Genomic DNA, 21,319 nt, shown 5'->3' with positions numbered 1-21,319 from the left:
ATGGGGCAATCGTAAGGTCTATGGGGTGGTAGCATGGTGGCCCTCTGTTTGCTAAACACCAGTTTGAGGTCATGGTAACACTCGGGAACTCGGGTCAGGTCGATGGATTCTAAAGACTCGGGAGTAGAACTCGGGAATTCTGGAAAATACAAGTAGCTTGGCACGTAGGACCCCACTGCTTGATAGTGCCCACAGACCAGTCGATGTGAGGGTTATGGCTGTGAAGCCAGGGGTATCCAAGGACGAGAGGGAACTCGGAACAGGAGATCAAATGAAAGTTCATCAATTCCTGGTGTTGTGAAACTGAAAGTCGCAAGGAGGTAGTGACATGAGTGACAAGTCCAGATCCCAAAGGGCTTCCATCCAATGTAGTGACCCTCATGGGTTCACTTAGAGGTTCAGAGGGAACGCCATTCTCCTTCGCCCAGACACCATCCATGAAGTTACCTGCGGCTCCAGAGTCTACCAAGGCTTGAAGGTGAAGCTTGTGGTTGTCCCAGGAGAGGGTGACTGGAATGAGCAGACGGGAGTTGGACGGATGGGAGGAGGTTATGTTTCCCGTTACAGTTCCCCCGGTCTGTACGGGACAGAGCGTTTCCCTGGAGCCCGGGACACGTGGAACGGAAATGGCCCGGTTTGCCGCAATATAGACAGCGTCGCTCCCTCATCCGGCGGTCTCTCTCAGCCTGGGAGATGCGTCCAATCTGCATGGGTTCCGGTGGAGCCAGCGAGGATAAAGGTGGGGACTCGGAGCTGGGACTGATAGGGGCTAGAGGTCTACGGTTGAGTTCTCTCTCTCTCAGACGCTGGTCAATGCGTGAGGCCAACTTGATCAGGGACTCGAGATTGTCCGGTGGTTCCCGAGTGGCCAGTTCATCTTGGATAGTGTCGGAAAGGCCTTTCAGAAAGCACACCGTGAGCGCCTCGTTGTTCCAACCACTCGCTGCTGCCACCGTGCGGAACTGGATGGCATAGTCCGTCACGCTGCGCCAACCTTGGTGGAGAGTCAGGAGCTGTTTGGCTGAGTCAGAACCACTGCTTGGGCCTTGAAACACTCGTTTGAATTCCTCAGCAAAGGCAGAGTAGCTGGCACAGCAGGAACTATGGGCATCCCACACAGCAGTAGCCCAGGCTAGGGCTTTTTCCGACAGCAGGGTGATGATATAAGCGATCTTAGACCGGTCGGTGGGAAACGACGAGGGTTGTAGCTCAAAGGAGAGAGAACATTGGGTGAGAAACCCTTTACAAGCACTTGGATCACCTGAGAACCGTTGGGGAGGTGGAAGACGAGGCTCAGCCAGGGGGTTAACTGCCATGGGTACGTGAATCTGAGGTACTGGGACGGGAACTGTTGCCGGGGTAAGACGATCAGATATTTGCTTAGTGGAAGTCAGCATCTCCGACAGAAGATGAGAATGTCTAGCCATTAAGGCCTCTTGCTGAACCAGGGCGGCTTCGTGGCGTTGGACAGTCTCCTGGTGGTGGGACAGCATGGCAAAAAGGCCCTGGGAACTGGCTGCCTCTGGGTTCGTTTTTGGCTCTGTGTTTCTGTCAGGACCCGGTTGCGAACCTGGGTCTCCGGAGTGAGAAACAGTCACTTAACCAACTGAGCCACGAATAGTCAGCAGAACCCAGAAGATGAGGCAGACACAGCAGTACTTAAGACGGTGTATTTAATAAAGTAAAAAGGAGAAGTCCTTCAATACAAAATGGCAAATCCAAAAGGTGGTAGGTATAGCACAAAAAAGCCTCAAGAAATACTCAAAAAACAAAAACAGAATTCCACAAGAGCGTCCACCGGAATCGACAAGAATACACAGAACACTAGGGCTGGGTGCTAACATACAAACACAGAGCACAGAACTGAGGGAAACTAAGGGTTTAAATACAATCAGGGGAAACTAGGCACAGGTGCAAATAATAATGGGAATCAAGGGAAAAAACATAAGGTCAAAAAGCACAATGGGGGCATCTAGTGACCAAAACCCGGAACAACCCTGGCCAAATCCTGACAAAGTAGTGGGCTGGTGTTATATTGTAAGTAGTCGGGTGGTGTTATATTGTAAGTAGTGGGGTGGGGTGGTGTTATATAGTTAGTAGTGGGGGGGGCTGATGTTATATTGTAAATAGTGAGTAGTGGGGTTCAGTGGTGTTATATAGTAAGTATTGGGCTGGTGTTATATAGTAAGTATTGGGGTGGTGTTATATAGTAGGTATTGGGGTGGTGTTATATAGTAAGTATTGGGGTAGTGTTATATAGTAAGTATTGGGGTGGTGTTATATAGTAAGTATTGGGGTGGTGTTATATAGAAAATAGTGGGGTGGTGTCATATAGTAAGTAGTGGGGTGGTGTTATATAGTAAGTATTAGGGTGGTGTTATATAGAAAATAGCGGGGTGGTGTCATATAGTAAGTAGTGGGGTGGTGTTATATAGTATATAGTAAGTAGTGGGGTGGTGTTATATAGTAAGTAGTGGGGTGGTGTTGTATAGTAAGTAGTGGGGTGGTGCTATATAGTAAGTAGTGGGCTGGTGTTATATAGTAAGTAGTGAGGTTGGCTGGGATTATATAGTAAGTAGTGGGGTGGTGTTATATAGTAAATAGTGGGGTGGAGTGGTTTTATATAGTAATTAGTGGGGTGGAGTGGTGTTATATAGTAAGTATTGGGGTGGTGTTATATAGTAAGTATTGGGCTGGTGTTATATAGTAAGTAGTGGGGTGGTGTTATATAGTAAGTAGTGGGGTGATGTTATATAGTAAGTAGGGGTGGTGTTGTATAGTAAGTAGTGGGGTGGTGCTATATAGTAAGTAGTGGGCTGGTGTAATATAGTAAGTAGTGAGGTTGGCTGGGATTATATAGTAAGTAGTGGGGTGGTGTTATATAGTAAATAGTGGGGTGGAGTGGTTTTATATAGTAAGTAGTGGGGTGGTGTTATATAGTAAGTATTGGGGTGGTGTTATATAGTAAGTATTGGGCTGGTGTTATATAGTAAGCATTGGGGTGGTGTTATATAGAAAATAGTGGGGTGGTGTCATATAGTAAGTAGTGGAGTGGTTTTATATAGTAAGTAGTGGGGTGGTGTTATATAGTAAATAGTGAGGTGGTGTTATATAGCAAGTAGTCGGTTGGTGTTATATATTAAGTAGTTGGGTGGTGTTATATAGTAAGTAGTTTGGTGGGGTGGTGTTATATAGTAAGTAGTGGGGTGGGGTGATGTTATATAGTAAGTAGTGAGGTTGGCTGGGATTATATAGTAAGTAGTGGGGTGGTGTTATATAGTAAGTAGTGGGGTGGGGTGGTGTTATATAGTAAGTAGTGAGGTTGGCTGGGATTATATAGTAAGTAGTGGGGTGGTGTTATATAGAAAATAGTGGGGTGGAGTGGTTTTATATAGTAAGTAGTGGGGTGGTGTTATATAGTAAGTATTGGGGTGGTGTTATATAGTAAGTATTGGGCTGGTGTTATATAATAAGTAGTGGGGTGGTGTTATATAGTAAGTAGTGGGGTGATGTTATATAGTAAGTAGTGGGGTGGTGTTGTATAGTAAGTAGTGGGGTGGTGCTATATAGTAAGTAGTGGGCTGGTGTAATATAGTAAGTAGTGAGGTTGGCTGGGATTATATAGTAAGTAGTGGGGTGGTGTTATGTAGTAAATAGTGGGGTGGAGTGGTTTTATATAGTAAGTATTGGGCTGGTGTTATATAGTAAGCATTGGGGTGGTGTTATATAGAAAATAGTGGGGTGGTGTCATATAGTAAGTAGTGGGGTGGTGTTATATATTAAGTAGTTGGGTGGGGTGGTGTTATATAGTAAGTAGTGGGCTGGTGTTATATATTAAGTAGTGGGGCAGGGTGGTGTTAAATAGTAAGTATTGGGCTGGTGTTATATAGTAAGCATTGGGGTGGTGTTATATAGTAAGTATTGGGGTGGTGTTATATAGTAAGTATTGGGGTGGTGTTATATAGTAAGTATTGGGGTGGTGTTATATAGTAAGTATTGCGATGGTGTTATATAGTAAGTATTGGGGTGGTGTTATATACAAAATAGTGGGGTGGTGTCATATCGTAAGTAGTGGAGTGGTGTTATATAGTAAGTATTGGGGTGGTGTTATATAGAAAATAGCGGGGTGGTGTCATATAGTAAGTAGTGGGGTGGTGTTATATAGTATATAGTAAGTAGTGGGGTGGTGTTATATAGTAAGTAGTGGGGTGGTGTTGTATATTAAGTAGTGGGGTGGTGCTATATAGTAAGTAGTGGGCTGGTGTTATATAGTAAGTAGTGAGGTTGGCTGGGATTATATAGTAAGTAGTGGGGTGGTGTTATATAGTAAATAGTGGGGTGGAGTGGTTTTATATAGTAAGTAGTGGGGTGGTGTTATATAGTAAGTAGTGGGGTGATGTTATATAGTAAGTAGTGGGGTGGTGTTATATAGTAAGTAGTGGGGTGGTGTTATATAGTAAGTATTGGGCTGGTGTTATATAGTAAGTAGTGGGGTGGTGTTATATAGTAAGTAGTGGGGTGATGTTATATAGTAAGTAGTGGGGTGGTGTTATATAGTATATAGTAAGTAGTGGGGTGGTGTTATATAGTAAGTAGTGGGGTGATGTTATATAGTAAGTAGTGGGGTGGTGTTATATAGTAAGTATTGGGGTGGTGTTATATAGTAAGTATTGGGGTGGTGTTATATAGTAAGTATTGGGGTGGTGTTATATAGTAAGTATTGGGGTGGTGTTATATAGTAAGTATTGAGATGGTGTTATATAGTATATAGTAAGTAGTGGGGTGGTGTTATATAGTAAGTAGTGGGGTGGTGTTATATAGTAAGTATTGGGGTGCTGTTATATAGTAAGTATTGGGCTGGTGTTATATAGTAAGCATTGGGGTGGTGTTATATAGAAAATAGTGGGGTGGTGTCATATAGTAAGTAGTCGGTTGGTGTTATATATTAAGTAGTTGGGTGGTGTTATATAGTAAGTAGTTTGGTGGGGTGGTGTTATATAGTAAGTAGTGGGGTGGGGTGATGTTATATAGTAAGTAGTGGGCTGGTGTTATATAGTAAGTAGTGGGGTGGGGTGGTGTTATATAGTAAGTAGTGAGGTTGGCTGGGATTATATAGTAAGTAGTGGTGTGGTGTTATATAGTAAATAGTGGGGTGGAGTGGTGTCATATAGTAAGTAGTGGGGTGGTGTTATATAGTAAGTATTGGGGTGGTGTTATATAGTAAGTATTGGGCTGGTGTTATATAGTAAGTAGTGGGGTGGTGTTATATAGTAAGTAGTGGGGTGATGTTATATAGTAAGTAGTGGGGTGATGTTATATAGTAAGTAGTGGGGTGGTGTTGTATAGTAAGTAGTGTGGTGGTGCTATATAGTAAATAGTGGGCTGGTGTAATATAGTAAGTAGTGAGGTTGGCTGGGATTATATAGTAAGTAGTGGGGTGGTGTTATATAGTAAATAGTGGGGTGGAGTGGTTTTATATAGTAAGTAGTGGGGTGGTGTTATATAGTAAGTATTGGGGTGGTGTTATATAGTAAGTATTGGGCTGGTGTTATATAGTAAGCATTGGGGTGGTGTTATATAGAAAATAGTGGGGTGGTGTCATATAGTAAGTAGTGGAGTGGTTTTATACAGTAAGTAGTGGGGTGGTGTTATATAGTAAATAGTGAGGTGGTGTTATATAGTACGTAGTCGGTTGGTGTTATATATTAAGTAGTTGGGTGGGGTGGTGTTATATAGTAAGTAGTGGGGTGGGGTGATGTTATATAGTAAGTAGTGGGCTGGTGTTATATAGTAAGTAGTGGTTGTGGGGTGGTGTTATATTGTAAGTAGTTGGGTGGAGTGGTGTTATATAGTAAGTAGTGGGGTGGGCTGGGTTTATATAGTAAGTAGTGGGGTGGTATTATATAGTAAGTAGTGGGCTGGTGTTATATATTAAGTAGTTGGGTGGAGTGGTGTTATTTAGTAAGTAGTGGGGTGTGGTGGTGTGACATAGTAAGTAGTGGGGTGGTGTTATTTGCTATGTAGTGGGATGGTGTACATAATAAGTAGTGGGGTGGTGTTATATAGTATGTAGTGGGGTGGTGTTACATAGTAAGTAGTGGGGTGGTGTTACATAGTAAGTAGTGGGGTGGTAGGGTTGCCTAGTGGTTAGAGCATTGGACTAGTAACCGAAAGGTTGCAAGTTCGAATCCCGAGCTGACAAGGTACAAATCTGTTGTTCTGCCCCTGAACAGGCAGTTAACCCACTGTTCCTACGACGTCATTGAAAATAAGAATTTGTTCTTAACTGACTTGCCTAGTAAAGTAAAGTAAAGGTAAAATAAAAATAAAAAATAAAAAATATATAGTATGTATTGGGGTGGTGTTATATAGTAATTAGTGGGGTGGTGTTATATAGTAATTAGTGGGGTGGTGTTATATAGTAATTAGTGGGGTGGTGTTACATAGTAAGTAGTGGGCTGGGGTGGTGTTATATAGTATGTAGTGGGGTGGGGTTATATAGTATGTAGTGGGGTGGTGTTCCATAGTAAGTAGTGGCTGGGGTGGTGTTATATATTAAGTAGTGGGCTGGGGTTATATAGTAAGTAGTGGGCTGGGGTTATATAGTAAGTAGTGGGCTGAGGTGATGTTATATATTAAGTAGTGGGCTGGGGTTATATAGTAAGTAGTGGGCTGAGGTGATGTTATATATTAAGTAGTGGGCTGGGGTTATATAGTAAGTAGTGGGCTGAGGTGATGTTATATATTAAGTAGTGGGCTGGGGTTATATAGTAAGTAGTGGGCTGAGGTGATGTTATATATTAAGTAGTGGGCTGGGGTTATATAGTAAGTAGTGGGCTGGTGTTACATAGTAAGTTTTGGGCTGGTGTTACATAGTTAGTAGTGGGCTGGGGTGTACCTGGTATGTCCCCTGTAGTGTTCCCACCAGTAGTGTGACCTCCTCCACCACAGACAAGTCGTGCTGCAGGTCCTGGAGTTCCTGGTAAAGTCGCGGAGGACCCAGGATCACTTTCCCTGTCGTCAACACACAACACACCCTGTCACACTACAGTGCACACATCAACAGGTTACACCAGTTAACATGTCACACACATTAATGCTTGTCTCCTAAAGACATCATGAAACATCTCAAGGCCAAACAACAATCCCCAAATGGAACTGCATTTTGAGACTTTCCTGGACTACAATAACTAGTGGAAGTGATAAAGAAAACTTGCACTTGTTGAAACTCTGGTTCCACTGAGAAAGGAGTTCAATGTGTGATGGATCGATCACCACCGTTATTTGTTGAACAGTCTGAATGAAGTCGGGAGTCTGAATGTATAACTAAAAAGCAGATAGAGAGAGGCCATTTGGAGCTATATGATGCCCTTTTCCCAAAAAAAAGGAATGCAGGTGTCTCATTAGACGTGAGATTCACCAATCGATTTTGAAGCACACTCTTTAAAGTCTACCTCTCCAACCTCAGGGAATCAATAGCTCTACCTCTCACTGCCAGCCTCCCTAATGCCCTGGTCCACATCTCTACACAAGGCTCCAGGAGCACAACACAATTCAATGTTGCAGCAAGATGTAGCTGTAGCGTTGTCTTGTGCTGTCATCACAACCACATAATCAAGTAGCAGTCCCTCTTGGCACAAGGCAGGTAACTGAAGCATGGCCCTTTGTGGGAATCTAGTGGCTGTGTGAAGCCAGGGGGTGGCTGTGTGGATGTATCGACAAATAGTCAGAGAGTGGAGAGAGGCAGTTATTGTTCTCTTAAGAGAGCCTTTGTAACCTTTAAGCCTTTAGTGCAGAGGAGGCTGGGCTCATTGGAGGACGGGCTCATTGTAATGGATGGAATGGAATAAATGGAACGGTATCAAACGCAACTATATGGAAACTACGGTGAACTCCGCTCCATTTATTCCATTCCAGCCATTACAATGAGCCCATCCTCCTGTAACTACTCCCACCAGCCTTCACTGATTTAATGGGATCTCTCACACAGGCGGGCACAGACATCTGACATCTGTGAGACTCGATGAATAGCAGACACATCTGAATATAAAGAGGTGTGCCTGCCGTGAGTCTCTGTAAACAATGGCTTCCCTGTAGCTGTGGGGCTTTGGGATTCGCTGGCACACAGGTCCACTGTGTCCCCGCCTGCCTAGAGTTGGCCCCAGCCCCAGAGGTGAATGTGCTGAGTTGTAATCCAGCGTAATCCCGTTGGTGTGGCGGGATTGGTTTTCACACTCAGACACGGTCATTCACACTGGCACGAAGCAGCAAGGCAGGGCTGAGCCCACAGGGGCCCCTGCCCTTCCTCCCAGAGGCAGCCGCTTCATGTAACAACAGCCAGCAGGAATCTTCATCCTCAGCATATAGTCCAGCTGGTGCTGCATCCAGCTCTGGGAACTAACCTGAGGGAATTTACAGCAGCCACTGCTTCCAAATCCCCAATATATCAAATCTGTATCAAAGCCATAGTCTAATCCCCATCCAAACCTGGACACCAGCTCACTGCATGTAGATGAAGCATAGATTCAGTGTAGCATTGCTTTGCATCGCAGTCTCGTGTCAGTATCAGTATAAAAAAAATAGCTCTGTAATGGTGGCAGGGAGAATGTAAGCCTGTGTGTGGGTACATGGGGATGGCACAAGACCAGACAGTGGGGATACAAAACAGTTGCCCACCTGTGTCTCTGCACAATGGAGGGACAGAGAGAGAGAGAGAGAGAGTTGAGAGAGAGAGAGAGAGAGAGAGAGAGAGAGAGAGAGAGAGAGAGAGAGAGAGTTGAGAGATCCCTGTAGTTCCCAGAAGGCCAGCCTTCTCCATCAATAAGGAAGGCCATCAGGGCCTGCAGGAGATGAAAAATGAGCCCATTTCTCGCCAAGCTGTGGGATTTAGGCCGGACCCCCCCCCCCCCACAGGGGACGGGGAACTATAAATAGACGTGGCAGTGGCAGGCTGGGGAACAATAGATGCACAGAGGAAGATGCACAGCAGATGCACAGAGAAAGATACCTGGAAAGGCATGATTTAGGGGATGGCTTGCATTGGGCCCATGCTAAATTCTAAAATGAACCATCCTGATAATCAAAAGACAGGAGAGAGAGAGAGATATAGAGAGAGATATAGAGAGAGATATAGAGAGCGAAAGAGTTAGCAAAAAGCGAGCGAAAGAGAGAGAATCTGAAGTCAAATGTCTACTGATGATCTGGTACTTCTGTCCCCAACCAAGGAGGGCCTACAGCAGCACCTAGATCTTCTGCACAGATTCTGTCAGACCTGGGCCCTGACAGTAAATCTCAGTAAGACAAAAATAATGGTGTTCCAAAAAAGATCCAGTTGCCAGGACCACAAATAAAAATTCCATCTAGACACCGTTGCCCTAGAGCACACAAAAACCTATACATACCTCGGCCTAAACATCAGCACCACAGGTAACTTCCACAAAGCTGTGAACGATCTAAGAGACAATGCAAGAAGAGCCTTCTAAAGGAGCAAAACATTTGACATACCAATTAAGATCTGAGTAGAAATACTTGAATCAGTTATAGAACACATTGCCCTTTATGGTTGTGAGGTCTGGCGTCCGCTTACCAACCAATAATTCACAAGATGGGACAAACACCAAATAATTCATGCAGAGCAGAATAAGCCCAATTCCCGCTAATTATCAAAATCCAGAAAAGAGCTGTTAAATTCTACAACCACCGAAAAGGAAGCGATTCCCAAACCTTCCATAACAAAGCAATCACCTACAGAGAAATGACCCCGGAGAAGAGTCCTCTAAGCAAGCTGGTCCTGGGGCTCTTTTCACAAACACAAACAGACCTCACAGAGCCCCAGGACAGCAACACAATTAGACCCTACCAATGTATGACCATATTAGAAACACATATTTCTCTCAGATTACACAGACCCACAAAGAATTAGAAAATCAAATCCAATTATGATAAACTCCCATATCTACTGGGTGAAATACCACAGTGTGCAATCACAGCAGCACGATTTGTGATCTGTTGCTACAAGAAAAGGGCAACCACTGAAGAACAAACACTGCATTTTAAATACAACCCGTACTTATGTTTATTTATTTTACTTTTTTTACTTTAACTATTTGCACATCGTTACAACACTGTATATAGACATAATATGACATTTGAAATGTCTTTATTCTTTTGGATTGTAATATTTACTGTTCACTTTTTATTGTTTATTTCACTTTTATTTATCCACTTCACTTGCTTTGGCAATGTAAACATATGTTTCCCATGCCAATAAAGCCCCTTGAATTGAAATTGAATTGAGAGAGAGCGAGAGACAGAGAGAGAGAGAGAGAGAGAGAGAGAGAGAGAGAGAGAGAGAGAGAGCGAGAGAAGGAGGTGATGGACCCTTTAATGTCAACTTAAATCAACCCACAGTGTTGCAGTAAACTTTTAAGACTTTAAGGCTTAATCCTCAGAGAATCTAAACCTAATCTTGGCATCCATGTTAAACTGTTGCTGTTCACTGAGCGTGACATGGTCAGACGCTGCTGTAAAAGGCGTCATTAATATTTAAAGGCCGTTCCATTACATCATGATAAGGCTTTGTATCTCCTTCCCATAGCACATTTATCAGGGATCTCTCCACCAATCTGTACGCACAACAAGTTTTGTGAGGGGTGAAAAAAGACCTGTTTCACCATTAGATTCCTATCTAGTGCTGCTGCTTCTCTAATTGGAGCTTGAGAGGAAGGGAATAATCTCTGCAGATTGATGACACCACTCCAGATATGTTTGTGGTCTATCAGAGAGTGAAATGAGACTGTGGAGGGTGCAGCTCTGTTTTCCCACTGTATCTCTCGCAGATAAAAACAGCCCAGGCAAATGGAACCAAGTGACCATCATCGCTATTCTTTTCACAAACACATTCTCAATCAGAGTGACAGCGCTGCATCACCAGAATTCACTGGGATAGTTCACAGTAGCAAACAGATTAGAGGGCTGTGCTGAGTCAGACCATGCGGCTGAGACTAGGAGTCTGGCCAAATGATGAGATTAGCTGGACTACAGGGATAGAGAGGCGATGGATGGATGACTCAGTAGGTTTACCAACCTGGGGGACAGGCACTGCCAGGGTGCTTGGCACCACCATGTTGGAACAGGGTCTCCTGGGAGGCCTCCTGACCCACCTCCACTACCTGGACCTGCAGCAGGGGGGCACTCCACTTCATGGTGTACTTAGGACCAACAGGGACTAGGCTGCTGATATCAAGGGGCCCCCTTGTGGTTGAAAAGAGAAGAAAACAAGTCAACGTTTCTCCCAGCATCCCTCTCTTCCTAACAGCAGCACTAATCCCAAACCACCAACAGGAGGAGAACTGAGGTGTAGCCCCTTATATTGTCACATAAAGAGCTGAGGAGCTGAATTAGAATCCTTCTGATCAGCTGTGTTCACGGCAGAAAGCGGGACCCCCGGCTATGAGCAGAATTAATTTCATATTCATATATTCCTGTAATCACGCATACAATCAACGTTGTGATCACTTTGTCAAGATTCTAGAGGACAGGCAAAGTCAACTTCAGGGGAATCAAGTTGAACGAAACATGGGGTGATAACTACTTTGAAGGCTGAACGAGAGAGCTTTGAGGTATGAACGTCTCAAACAGGAGCTTTGTAAATGGAGGAAAATATTTGCTGTTTACCTTTAGCTCTGAGACGATGTGAACAATGGTGCTGTCATAGAGGATAAATTATAGAGGGACCAAGAAATATTTTATGTCAGTGATCTAGGACTCCTGTTGCTCTAGTTAAGCTGCCTGCAGTTTGTTTAAAGCTGATAAAGCTTCTGTTCCTCCAGATAGTGCTAGAGAACGCCTATTAGCTATTACTCTTTGCTATGCAGTTTGCCTAAATATATCCCTGTAAAGCTTTGTGGGCTGAGCCTTGTGGTGCTGATGCTGTGGAGCTGGGAAGGTGTTTGTGTATTCAGACTGTAGAGCTGTTTAGCAGAACTCACTCTACTCTACAGAGACACCACTTACTTGACGTTGATGTTGGCACATATGAGGATATCGTTGAAGAGGAAGACTTTGTGCTCCTTAGACTTCAGCACCTGGCCTCGTTCCCCATACACCGTCTCAATCAGTGTCTCACAAAGCACCAGCGACCCCTGGTCTGAGTTCAGTTGCTAAAGGGGCAGAGCAATCAGGACACTGTCTCAAAAGGCACATCACAAATGGCAAATTCTCCAGGGTTTCAGTTCAATTGCTAAGGAGTACAGCAGGCAGACTAAAGACTGGTTAAGTGAGTGTCTCGTTGGGGATCAAGGGAGATTAGTTCAGTCAGGGCACACAGAACACATTCACATGCTAAGACACACACACAGTGGCGACCTGTCAGTCAGGGCAGGTGTTTTGAGCCCCACCTGTTTTTTTGTGTGTGCCTGTTTTGCATGTTATTTTGGCATTAATACGTGTCACATATCAGTATACAAACATTGTAAAAAAAAAAAAAAGAATGTATAAATGATTGACTTAAAATTAATAATAAAGCAGAATACAAACATTGTCTCTTTTTTGCTTTAAAATGCAGGTGTTTCAGCCTAGCTCAGTGCTTTCTGTGGTGGAGGGGCAGCCAGCAGAAAATATGGAGCGTAGGGATTGGTAATGTTCTCTGGTTGCACCGTTATTGGCTCAGTGTTCTGTCACACATGGGGACACTACGTCATTCCAAAATGTAAAGGTAGAGCTCCAAAATTCTAGCCACTTGGGTGCTGCCATAGAGTTATGTTAGCAATGCCCATCCAAGAAGGCCTAGTCATTGGTCACAGATACAATTACATCAAATCACAGTATATCTACAGTAGCTTTGGACTGATCATGTCAACATCATACTTAATACATACTCATACATAACAAGTTGGAAATCCCAAATTCAACAATGAGTGGTTTGGAAAGAATCAGTGGTTAACTGCAAGCAAGCAATCACTAGCCTGCTATTCAGTGGAGTGGGTGTGTGGTCCCATGTCTGGGTTTAAGGGTCTCTTTTCCTAGCTTAAATGGATAAATAATCCAGCATGACTTCTGCCAAACTCAAAACAACTGGAAACTCGTGACTGGGAAATCTGAAAAAAAACGAGGTCCGACTGGGAAAATAGGTTTTGAACGGTCATCTAACTCGGAATTGCAAGTTGGGAACTCGGGTCTTTCTAGAGCTCCGACCTGAAGATCACTGACGTCATTACTGTTTTTTGTATTCAGAACTTCACCAGCACCATAAATCCAGAGAATGCCAGACTTTGAAGACAAAAATTTTCCCTCGAAGGACCGCCGCGCCACCTTCCTGTTCAAGTGAGCAAGGCACAACAAGGTGAGTCCAAAAATGTAGTGTATGCTGCTGCATAAATGATGTAATATGCCAGGGAGATATGTACTGTATACTGTAGCTAAGAAAGTAATACTAAGTGTATGTCGTGTAGTAAGCTGTTAGTAGTCCATGTGCCTCAATCATTTGGTCCTTTTTTGGCTCATTATTTCACCTACTGTTCTGACTTGGTGGTGCACATGTAGCACATTTTAGAGAAATGTAGTCCTTGAAAATTGTAAGAGCTTTCATTGTCTGCTTATATGCCCCCTTTATTTATCCTGTGGTTCTGACTTGGTGTAAAGGGGGAATACTGTAAGAACGGCCCATGTTCTGAATTCTGTCGCTGTACATTTCAGAAGTGCTGAACAAATAGTTATATTGACTACGTCCATCCTAGCTCACTCATTAATGTCTTAATCGAAATTACGGATTGCTTCTTATCGTCCCCTTATGCCATAGTTTGTACATCTCAGATGTCAGTAGAAACCACATTTGTTTAATAAGCAAGTCAGCCATATCAGTGCTGTTTTATTAAAGGCAGTACATGAGGCTGAATGAACTGTTTCGCTGCCAGATAAGGCTCCTCTGATAGCCAGGTGTAGCAGTGGTAAAGTGTTGGGACTGTTGTTGGGACACTGCTGTTGGGACACTGCTGTTGGGACAGCTTTATGTAGGCCCGAACAGTTTGTTGGCACCGTTGTAGAGCAATTAATGTATTGTTTAGTGTTGTTTTTTTTTGCCCCACCAAGATTTACATGCTAAAATCGCCACTATATACACACATACGCAGACACATGGAAATATCCCAAGAAATGTCTTTGTATACTGCAGTATGTGAGAACACACAATACATACTTTTCCTAAGGTACATATGGCAAGGGTAATCTAATAGAAAGCATTACTTGGTTCAGTCATTTTTATGTCCAGCTGAATCAATACAGTCAGTTTTATGTATTCTAAAACAATCTTCTGAAAAAAAAAAGAGTCATTACAACTACAGTAAAACAAAAGACTGAGTACAAATATGCAGCTCAGATAGCTTCCCATTCTGATGTTTCTGTTTGTTCGATAGAAACACAATTTTTATGAATAATAATAATAATAATCTGTGTTTTGTCCATTTTTCAATGCACAGTGCTCTACATCCCATCACATCTCACAAAATGGATTGTTATATTTGTGGAGAATCAGTAGCTGTGCTTGGCTTTTGTTCCGATGGCTTGGGATATGAGTCATTCGTCAAACAGTAGCCTGTCTTCTATGATCACAGAACTACAGCACCCTCCAGAGGCAGAGAGACGTAAATCATGGAAGGGCCCTCTGAAAAGTCCAAAGTGTCAACAGTGTGTGTGTATGTGTGACTGTTTTGTGTGAGTGTGTGTCTGAGATATAGAGTGAAACGGAAACCTCAGCCTGTTCCCACTCACAGTGTTATCTCCCATATTCCACTGACTTAGATACTTAGTATATTACTTAGTGACAAATAATTAATATTTCATTGGATGGTTATGGGATAATGGAAGAGAACCGCTTCCTATTGAAATTCTGCAGTCTCACCGCAGTAAATGGAATTCTGTGTAGAGCTGACGAGATTGGCCAAATCAGCTCATCTCAGGACTCTGGAAAATTCACCACCATGGACCAATAGAAAGAAAGAGAGAGGGAGGCACAGAGGGAGGGAGAGGGAGAGAGGGAGATGATGGCCTCCAGGTGGGGACAAGAAAGGGAGGAAGAGGGAGAAAGTGAGCAAGAGAAAGAGAGGGAGAGCAAAGAAAATAATAGCAGATGGAAAGGAGGGGGGAATGATAGGAAGAAGGACAAGGAGAAATGGGGAGATATAGCTTCCAATTAAATGTCTCATTTACCCCTTAATTCCTCCTATTCAAAAATGCATTTGTTCAGATTTGCAGCGTCTGGACTGTAATTCCAGTGTGGTAATGGAGAAGAAACGCCCCTGCCGTGGTGTTTAGACACTGTTCAGGGGCCATAATGGACATAATATCTGGGCAATGATTTTTCTGAATAAAAATACTTTCCTAGACTAATGTTTGGGAATGTAATGTAAGTGATGGCTATATATGCTAATGCATAGGTGGTTGGCTCATGCTGATAACACAGAGGAGGTAGAGGAAGGGCTATGGGGTTGAGCCACACAGTAAGCAGGTTGATTACTCTGTGTGCGTGCGTGTGTATGTGTCAGTGTCTATGTGTCGGTTTGTGTGTGTCGGTGTGTGCTTGTGTCGGGGGCTGCGTGTGCGTGTATGTGCTTGCGTACATGTGTATTGCAGTGTTTCTGTCACCTTGCTGAGCGAGCAGTCGCTGACACTGCGTGCTAGCTGCTGAGTCTCAGCTATGTGGTCGGACACACGCTTCTGTTCATTCAGCTTCTCGGCCAACATTTCTAGTTCAGTCAGAGCCAGCTGCAGAGGCAGGCAGTCTACGTGACCCTTAGGTGTGTTCTTCAGCATGTCCTGACAGAGAAACAGTGAAGAGAGAAACAAACACTAAATAAAGTGAAGAGGTGTTGGTTTGTGTGTAAGCGTGTGTGAGCATTGTTTTCTGTGTTTTTACGGCCCAGAGCCTTGTAAGCACATTGTTCTCATTTTCATATTTCTTTTTAAAAAATCCAGGTATTTATTGAGTTTCATCCCAGATCTATGTGTGTGTCTGGCTTACCTGCAACTGTGTGTGCTTGTGGACCTGCATAAATAAGGCCTTACATTCTGTGTGTGAGTCCCAAAAGAGTTTCAGTGCATTGAGTTTAGTTCCCTGTGTAATATATGATTTAACACAGACACTCCCTCTCCAGGGTGCTGAGTTTGAGGCAAGAGGAAGATGCCTCATTTACATTCATACCTTATCTTTTGAAGTTATGGATAATCAACCCCTACTTATGGATAGAATGAGGCACTGCAGTTCCAGTACGCAAAATCGTTCCACACACAATGTTGAGACAGGAACAGTAAAGGAAGACAAAGAAGCCTACTGCATGAAAAGCTTATATGGTTAGACTAGATTGGTAGAACCATGCATGGTGTTATACCGTATCTCATGTATTTAGCAGTTTTCAATGGCTCAATGTATCATCGCATGTGTCAATCTCTTGATCAGGTCCATAAAACACTGTGTGGTGTTAATCTCAGATTGTTTACCTGTTCATTTCCTCATGTGACATTATCTTGTCAATGTTAGCAGTGAAGGTGCTGGTAAAGACACATACCTGCAGTAATAGGATGAACTGGGGAAAACGTTGGATGGGCTTCACCGTGAGGCCGTACAGGGTGATCCGGTCAACACTGGACGCCTGTTTCATCTACACAACACAGGATAAGACGCTTTAGATAAACAGCATACCATAGTAAAGTCAGGAGATAAGCAAAAACACAGAGAGAAAGACCCCTCTAGGCACCTCTTATTCAGAGGACAAGATATGGAGAGTGCATGAGTGTGGGAGTAGGAGTGTGTTTAGGTTAGTAAGGTGTGGAGAAACAGAATCTGGTGGATGTGCTGGTCATTAGAGATTTGGGAAGTGGATGTGTTCACATGCCACACCTATTTCCGATTGGCACAAGCACTGTTCATGAAACAAACTGTTCACACCCCAGATGTTGGTGGAGAGAAAATGTGGCGGTTTTTAAGCTTATTTCCTGCAATTGTACACATTTTGTCATGGGGTGCAGAATTGTTTTTGCAGTTTTAAAGGGACCTTTCTTGCAATTCTATACATTTTGCAATGTCTAATGTGTATTCATGTGAAATTTGAGCAACTTGAACATTACTACAAAATGTTGATATTGCATCTTGTCTATTCTACTATTACAACTTTCAAGAGTAAGTTGAAGCCGGACTGAGTTCCTTAAATATACTGTATGTTTTATACTTTTTTGTGTGGGGGCGGGGAGAGTTGTGAGAGTTGCTAATTGGTGCAATATAAATATTCTCTAAGATTAGTGCAGTGTATTGCAACAAGTAAGCACAACCAGGCCAGCTTGAAAATATTTGAATAAAGCAACTACACTTTTATGTAGTTGCTGTCCGCAAGCCGCGGAAATCTAATTAGCATAATAAAAACATCCCCATAAACATCCCTCTATGGAAAGAGGCTCTACAACCTCCACACGTATCAGAAGACTGGTCTGAAGTCAGTACAGCCGATCTGCCAACCTCTGTCTGTAGCATCCGAACCGGATGGGACCCCTTACACTAATTTGACCCCTCTGTGCAAAAGTGAGACTCTGATGAACATTTACATGCTCAGGCTTCACAAGGCTCGTCGGAAGGTCCGTCGGCAGTTGAAAACATGTACGGAAGTATATATGGAGTTTGTTTAATGCCAAAAAGATGGGGTTAAATACATGTCAAAAAAATATATATATATATATATATATATATATATATTTATTATATCTCTCAGATAAAGGAGAGACAATTCAGAACAAACTTCCTTTTGATATGTTTTTGAAACTATCTGTTGTTCCATGTAGTGAATCTGTTATTCAATGTGTTTGTATGGGCTAATAGCAGTAAGGCCAGAAATAATTGTTCATCAAATAATTGTTTATTTTCACTTCAAGGGGTCTTAAAATTCAAAATCGAATAGCTAAATGATCCTTGTTATGACCTTCTTAAAACAATTCCGTATAGCTTAGTAGACCCCCCCCTCCTCCTCCTGGTTTAGACAGGGCTCAGACTCTGATGGGTTAACCAAGTATTAAGACACCAGTAGAATTGTAGTATGAGGGCCAAATTAAATAGTAGAAGGAGGTCGACAGTGACCGTGGGTTAGAGTGTATTGAAAGAACAATAGAGAAAAAAAACATGGACGGTTCTACATTGTGACTCACCTTTAAGAATTCCAGGAAGGCTGGTTTGGACATGCACGCCTTTTTTATGAGGACCATGGCATTGGTGAAGTTATTGACATAGTCGCTGTAAACATCTAGCACCATCGACTTAGAAAACTGTAAAAACATAGAAAGGTGGAGTTATGGGAAACGCAAGAGAAACAATCCTTGCATTTCACATCAGGAATCTGTTGGATTTTTCATGGAACAAGTTAATTCAGGAACTAGTCATGCTTGGTCATTTATTTGTTAAAGCATTTTTATTTTTTTATTTTTTTTTCACCTTTATTTAACCAGGTAGGCTAGTTGAGAACAAGTTCTCATTTGCAACTGCGACCTGGCCAAGATAAAGCATAGCAGTGTGAACAGACAACACAGAGTTACACATGGAGTAAACAATTAACAAGTCAATATGACAGTAGAAAAAAAAGAGAGTCTATATACATTGTGTGCAAAAGGCATGAGGAGGTAGGCGAATAATTACAATTTTGCAGATTAACACTGGAGTGAGAAATGATCAATGGTCATGTACAGGTAGAGATATTGGTGTGCAAAAGAGCAGAAAAGTAATAAATAAAAACAGTATGGGGATGAGGGAGGTAAAAATGGGTGGGCTATTTACCGATAGACTATGTACAGCTGCAGCGATCGGTTAGCTGCTCAGATAGCAGATGTTTGAAGTTGGTGAGGGAGATAAAAGTCTCCAACTTCAGCGATTTTTTGCAATTCGTTCCAGTCACAGGCAGCAGAGAACTGGAACGAAAGGCGGCCAAATGAGGTGTTGGCTTTAGGGATGACCAGTGAGATACACCTGCTGGAGCGCGTGCTACGGGTGGGTGTTGCCATCGTGACCAGTGAACTGAGATAAGGCGGAGCTTTATCTAGCATGGACTTGTAGATGACCTGGAGCCAGTGGGTCTGGCGACAAATATGTAGCGAGGGCCAGCCGACTAGAGCATACAGGTCGCAGTGGTGGGTGGTATAAGGTGCTTTAGTAACAAAACGGATGGCACTGTGATAAACTGCATCCAGTTTGCTGAGTAGAGTATTGGAAGCCATTTTGTAAATGACATCACCGAAGTCGAGGATCGGCAGGATAGTCAGTTTTACTAGGGTAAGTTTGGCGGCGTGAGTGAAGGAGGCTTTGTTGCGGAATAGAAAGCCGACTCTAGATTTGATTTTAGATTGGAGATGCTTGATATGAGTCTGGAAGGAGAGTTTACAGTCTAGCCAGACACCTAGGTACTTAAAGATGTCCACATATTCTAGGTCGGAACCATCCAGGGTCGTGAGGCTAGTCGTGCGTGCGGGTGCAGGCAGCGAACGGTTGAAAAGCATGCATTTGGTTTTACTAGCGTTTAAGAGCAGTTGGAGGCCACGGAAGGAGTGTTGTATGGCATTGAAGCTCGTTTGGAGGTTAGATAGCACAGTGTCCAAGGACTGGCCGGAAGTATACAGAATGGTGTCGTCTGCGTAGAGGTGGATCAGGGAATCGCCCGCAGCAAGAGCAACATCATTGATATATACAGAGAAAAGAGTCGGCCCGAGAATTCAACCCTGTGGCACCCCCATAGAGACTGCCAGAGGACTGGACAGCATGCCCTCCGATTTGACACACTGAACTCTGTCTGCAAAGTATTTGGTGAACCAGGCAAGGCAGTCATCAGAAAAACCGAGGCTACTGAGTCTGCCGATAAGAATATGGTGATTGACAGAGTCGAAAGCCTTGGCAAGGTCGATGAAGATGGCTGCACAGTACTGTCTTTTATCGATGGCGGTTATGATATCGTTTAGGACCTTGACAACATTAAGTCCCTTGAAAGTCAGTAGCTCCGCAGCTCATCTAACAATCATATTCATGGAATGGAAGGGAAGAAAAAGGTAGAAAATTGCCATTTAAGTGTGGTATTTAAGACCCTGACCTGTTTAGCATCCAGGAGACCAACAAACACCCTTCACAATCCACAATCCTGCTGCGGTGGCACACAGTCATTCGCTCTCATTTGATTAAACACAAAGCAGGCTGCTGACGGCAGCAGTAGCTGGAGAAGCAGTAGCTGGGAAATTAGCCAGTCTCACAGAAATGAACCCTCTCCTTCATCTTCTCTGCAAGCCAGCCACAAACAACACACAGATAGTATGAGACCAACTAATAGCATAAAACATTAACAGCTGGGTAACAAACCCAATGGCAGGTGAAAAAGATAAATAAATGAGGTGTGTTTAGTCCCAACACCCAGCCTACAATAAACAATACCAGAAGGAGGGCAGAATTTTTCTTAGGTAAATAAACAGCAACCCTTATGGATGACCACGTTGCAGAGGGTCACAGCAGAATACTTATACATTAGTCCAATTGTCCTGTGCCAATGCTATAAGCACACATATTCAGAGTGTATTTGCTGCAGAAGAGATATTCATCTCAGCTGTAATGGTCTCCATGTTTGAAGTTAGTGATGTTTGCTCAATTTTAAGTGCAGCTCATTATAACTGTGTCTGTGGAAATTGTCTTCTAATGCCCTATGGGAAAACTGACACACTCTCTCACGCACACACACACACACATGCACAACACACAACACACAACACACACACACACACACACACACATGCACAACACACAACACACAACACACACACGCACACACACACACGCATGCAGACACGCACACACGCACACACACACACGCACACACGCACACACACATACACACACGCACACACACGCACACACACACACACACACACGCACACGCACACGCACAACACACAACACACAACACACACAACACACACACACACACATACACACACTAACCGAGGCCACAAATAGGTCCCCAATCTTCTCACTGCTGTCCCACTCAGCCACACGTGACGCCAGTGCGATCTGGAACATGGAATGACACTGAGTGATCTCCCGTAGGCGGTAAAATACAGGCCGGATCCTCCGTGGGCTCAGGATGTGTGGGTCCGCCTCCAGCAAGGGGCTCTGGTACTCCTGGGGAAATAGTATACCCAGGTTAACTTGAATTAGGTGTGCTTTACGGTGGAGAACGACATAAAACACACAAGTAGGCCCTGATCAGAAAGAGCATGACATCAATAGCAACATCTCTCAACAGATACAACAGCACCA

General features: G+C 43.5%; 1 protein-coding gene across 1 annotated transcript in view; it reads right to left on the bottom strand.

The window, feature by feature from the left end:
- LOC135541604 (rho guanine nucleotide exchange factor 10-like protein) overlaps positions 1-21,319 on the bottom strand; it is a 160,846-nt gene that overhangs the window by 125,596 nt on the left and 13,931 nt on the right. The window contains 7 exon segments of the mRNA XM_064967913.1: positions 6,899-7,014; positions 11,087-11,253; positions 12,016-12,161; positions 15,640-15,810; positions 16,560-16,652; positions 18,184-18,300; positions 21,002-21,181. Coding sequence (XP_064823985.1) covers positions 6,899-7,014; positions 11,087-11,253; positions 12,016-12,161; positions 15,640-15,810; positions 16,560-16,652; positions 18,184-18,300; positions 21,002-21,181 — 990 coding nt within the window.

The sequence above is a fragment of the Oncorhynchus masou genome, chromosome 6 (genome assembly GCF_036934945.1).
Source record: "Oncorhynchus masou masou isolate Uvic2021 chromosome 6, UVic_Omas_1.1, whole genome shotgun sequence".
NCBI classification, from domain to species: domain Eukaryota; kingdom Metazoa; phylum Chordata; class Actinopteri; order Salmoniformes; family Salmonidae; genus Oncorhynchus; species Oncorhynchus masou.
This window is presented reverse-complemented; position numbering and strand designations above follow the sequence as displayed.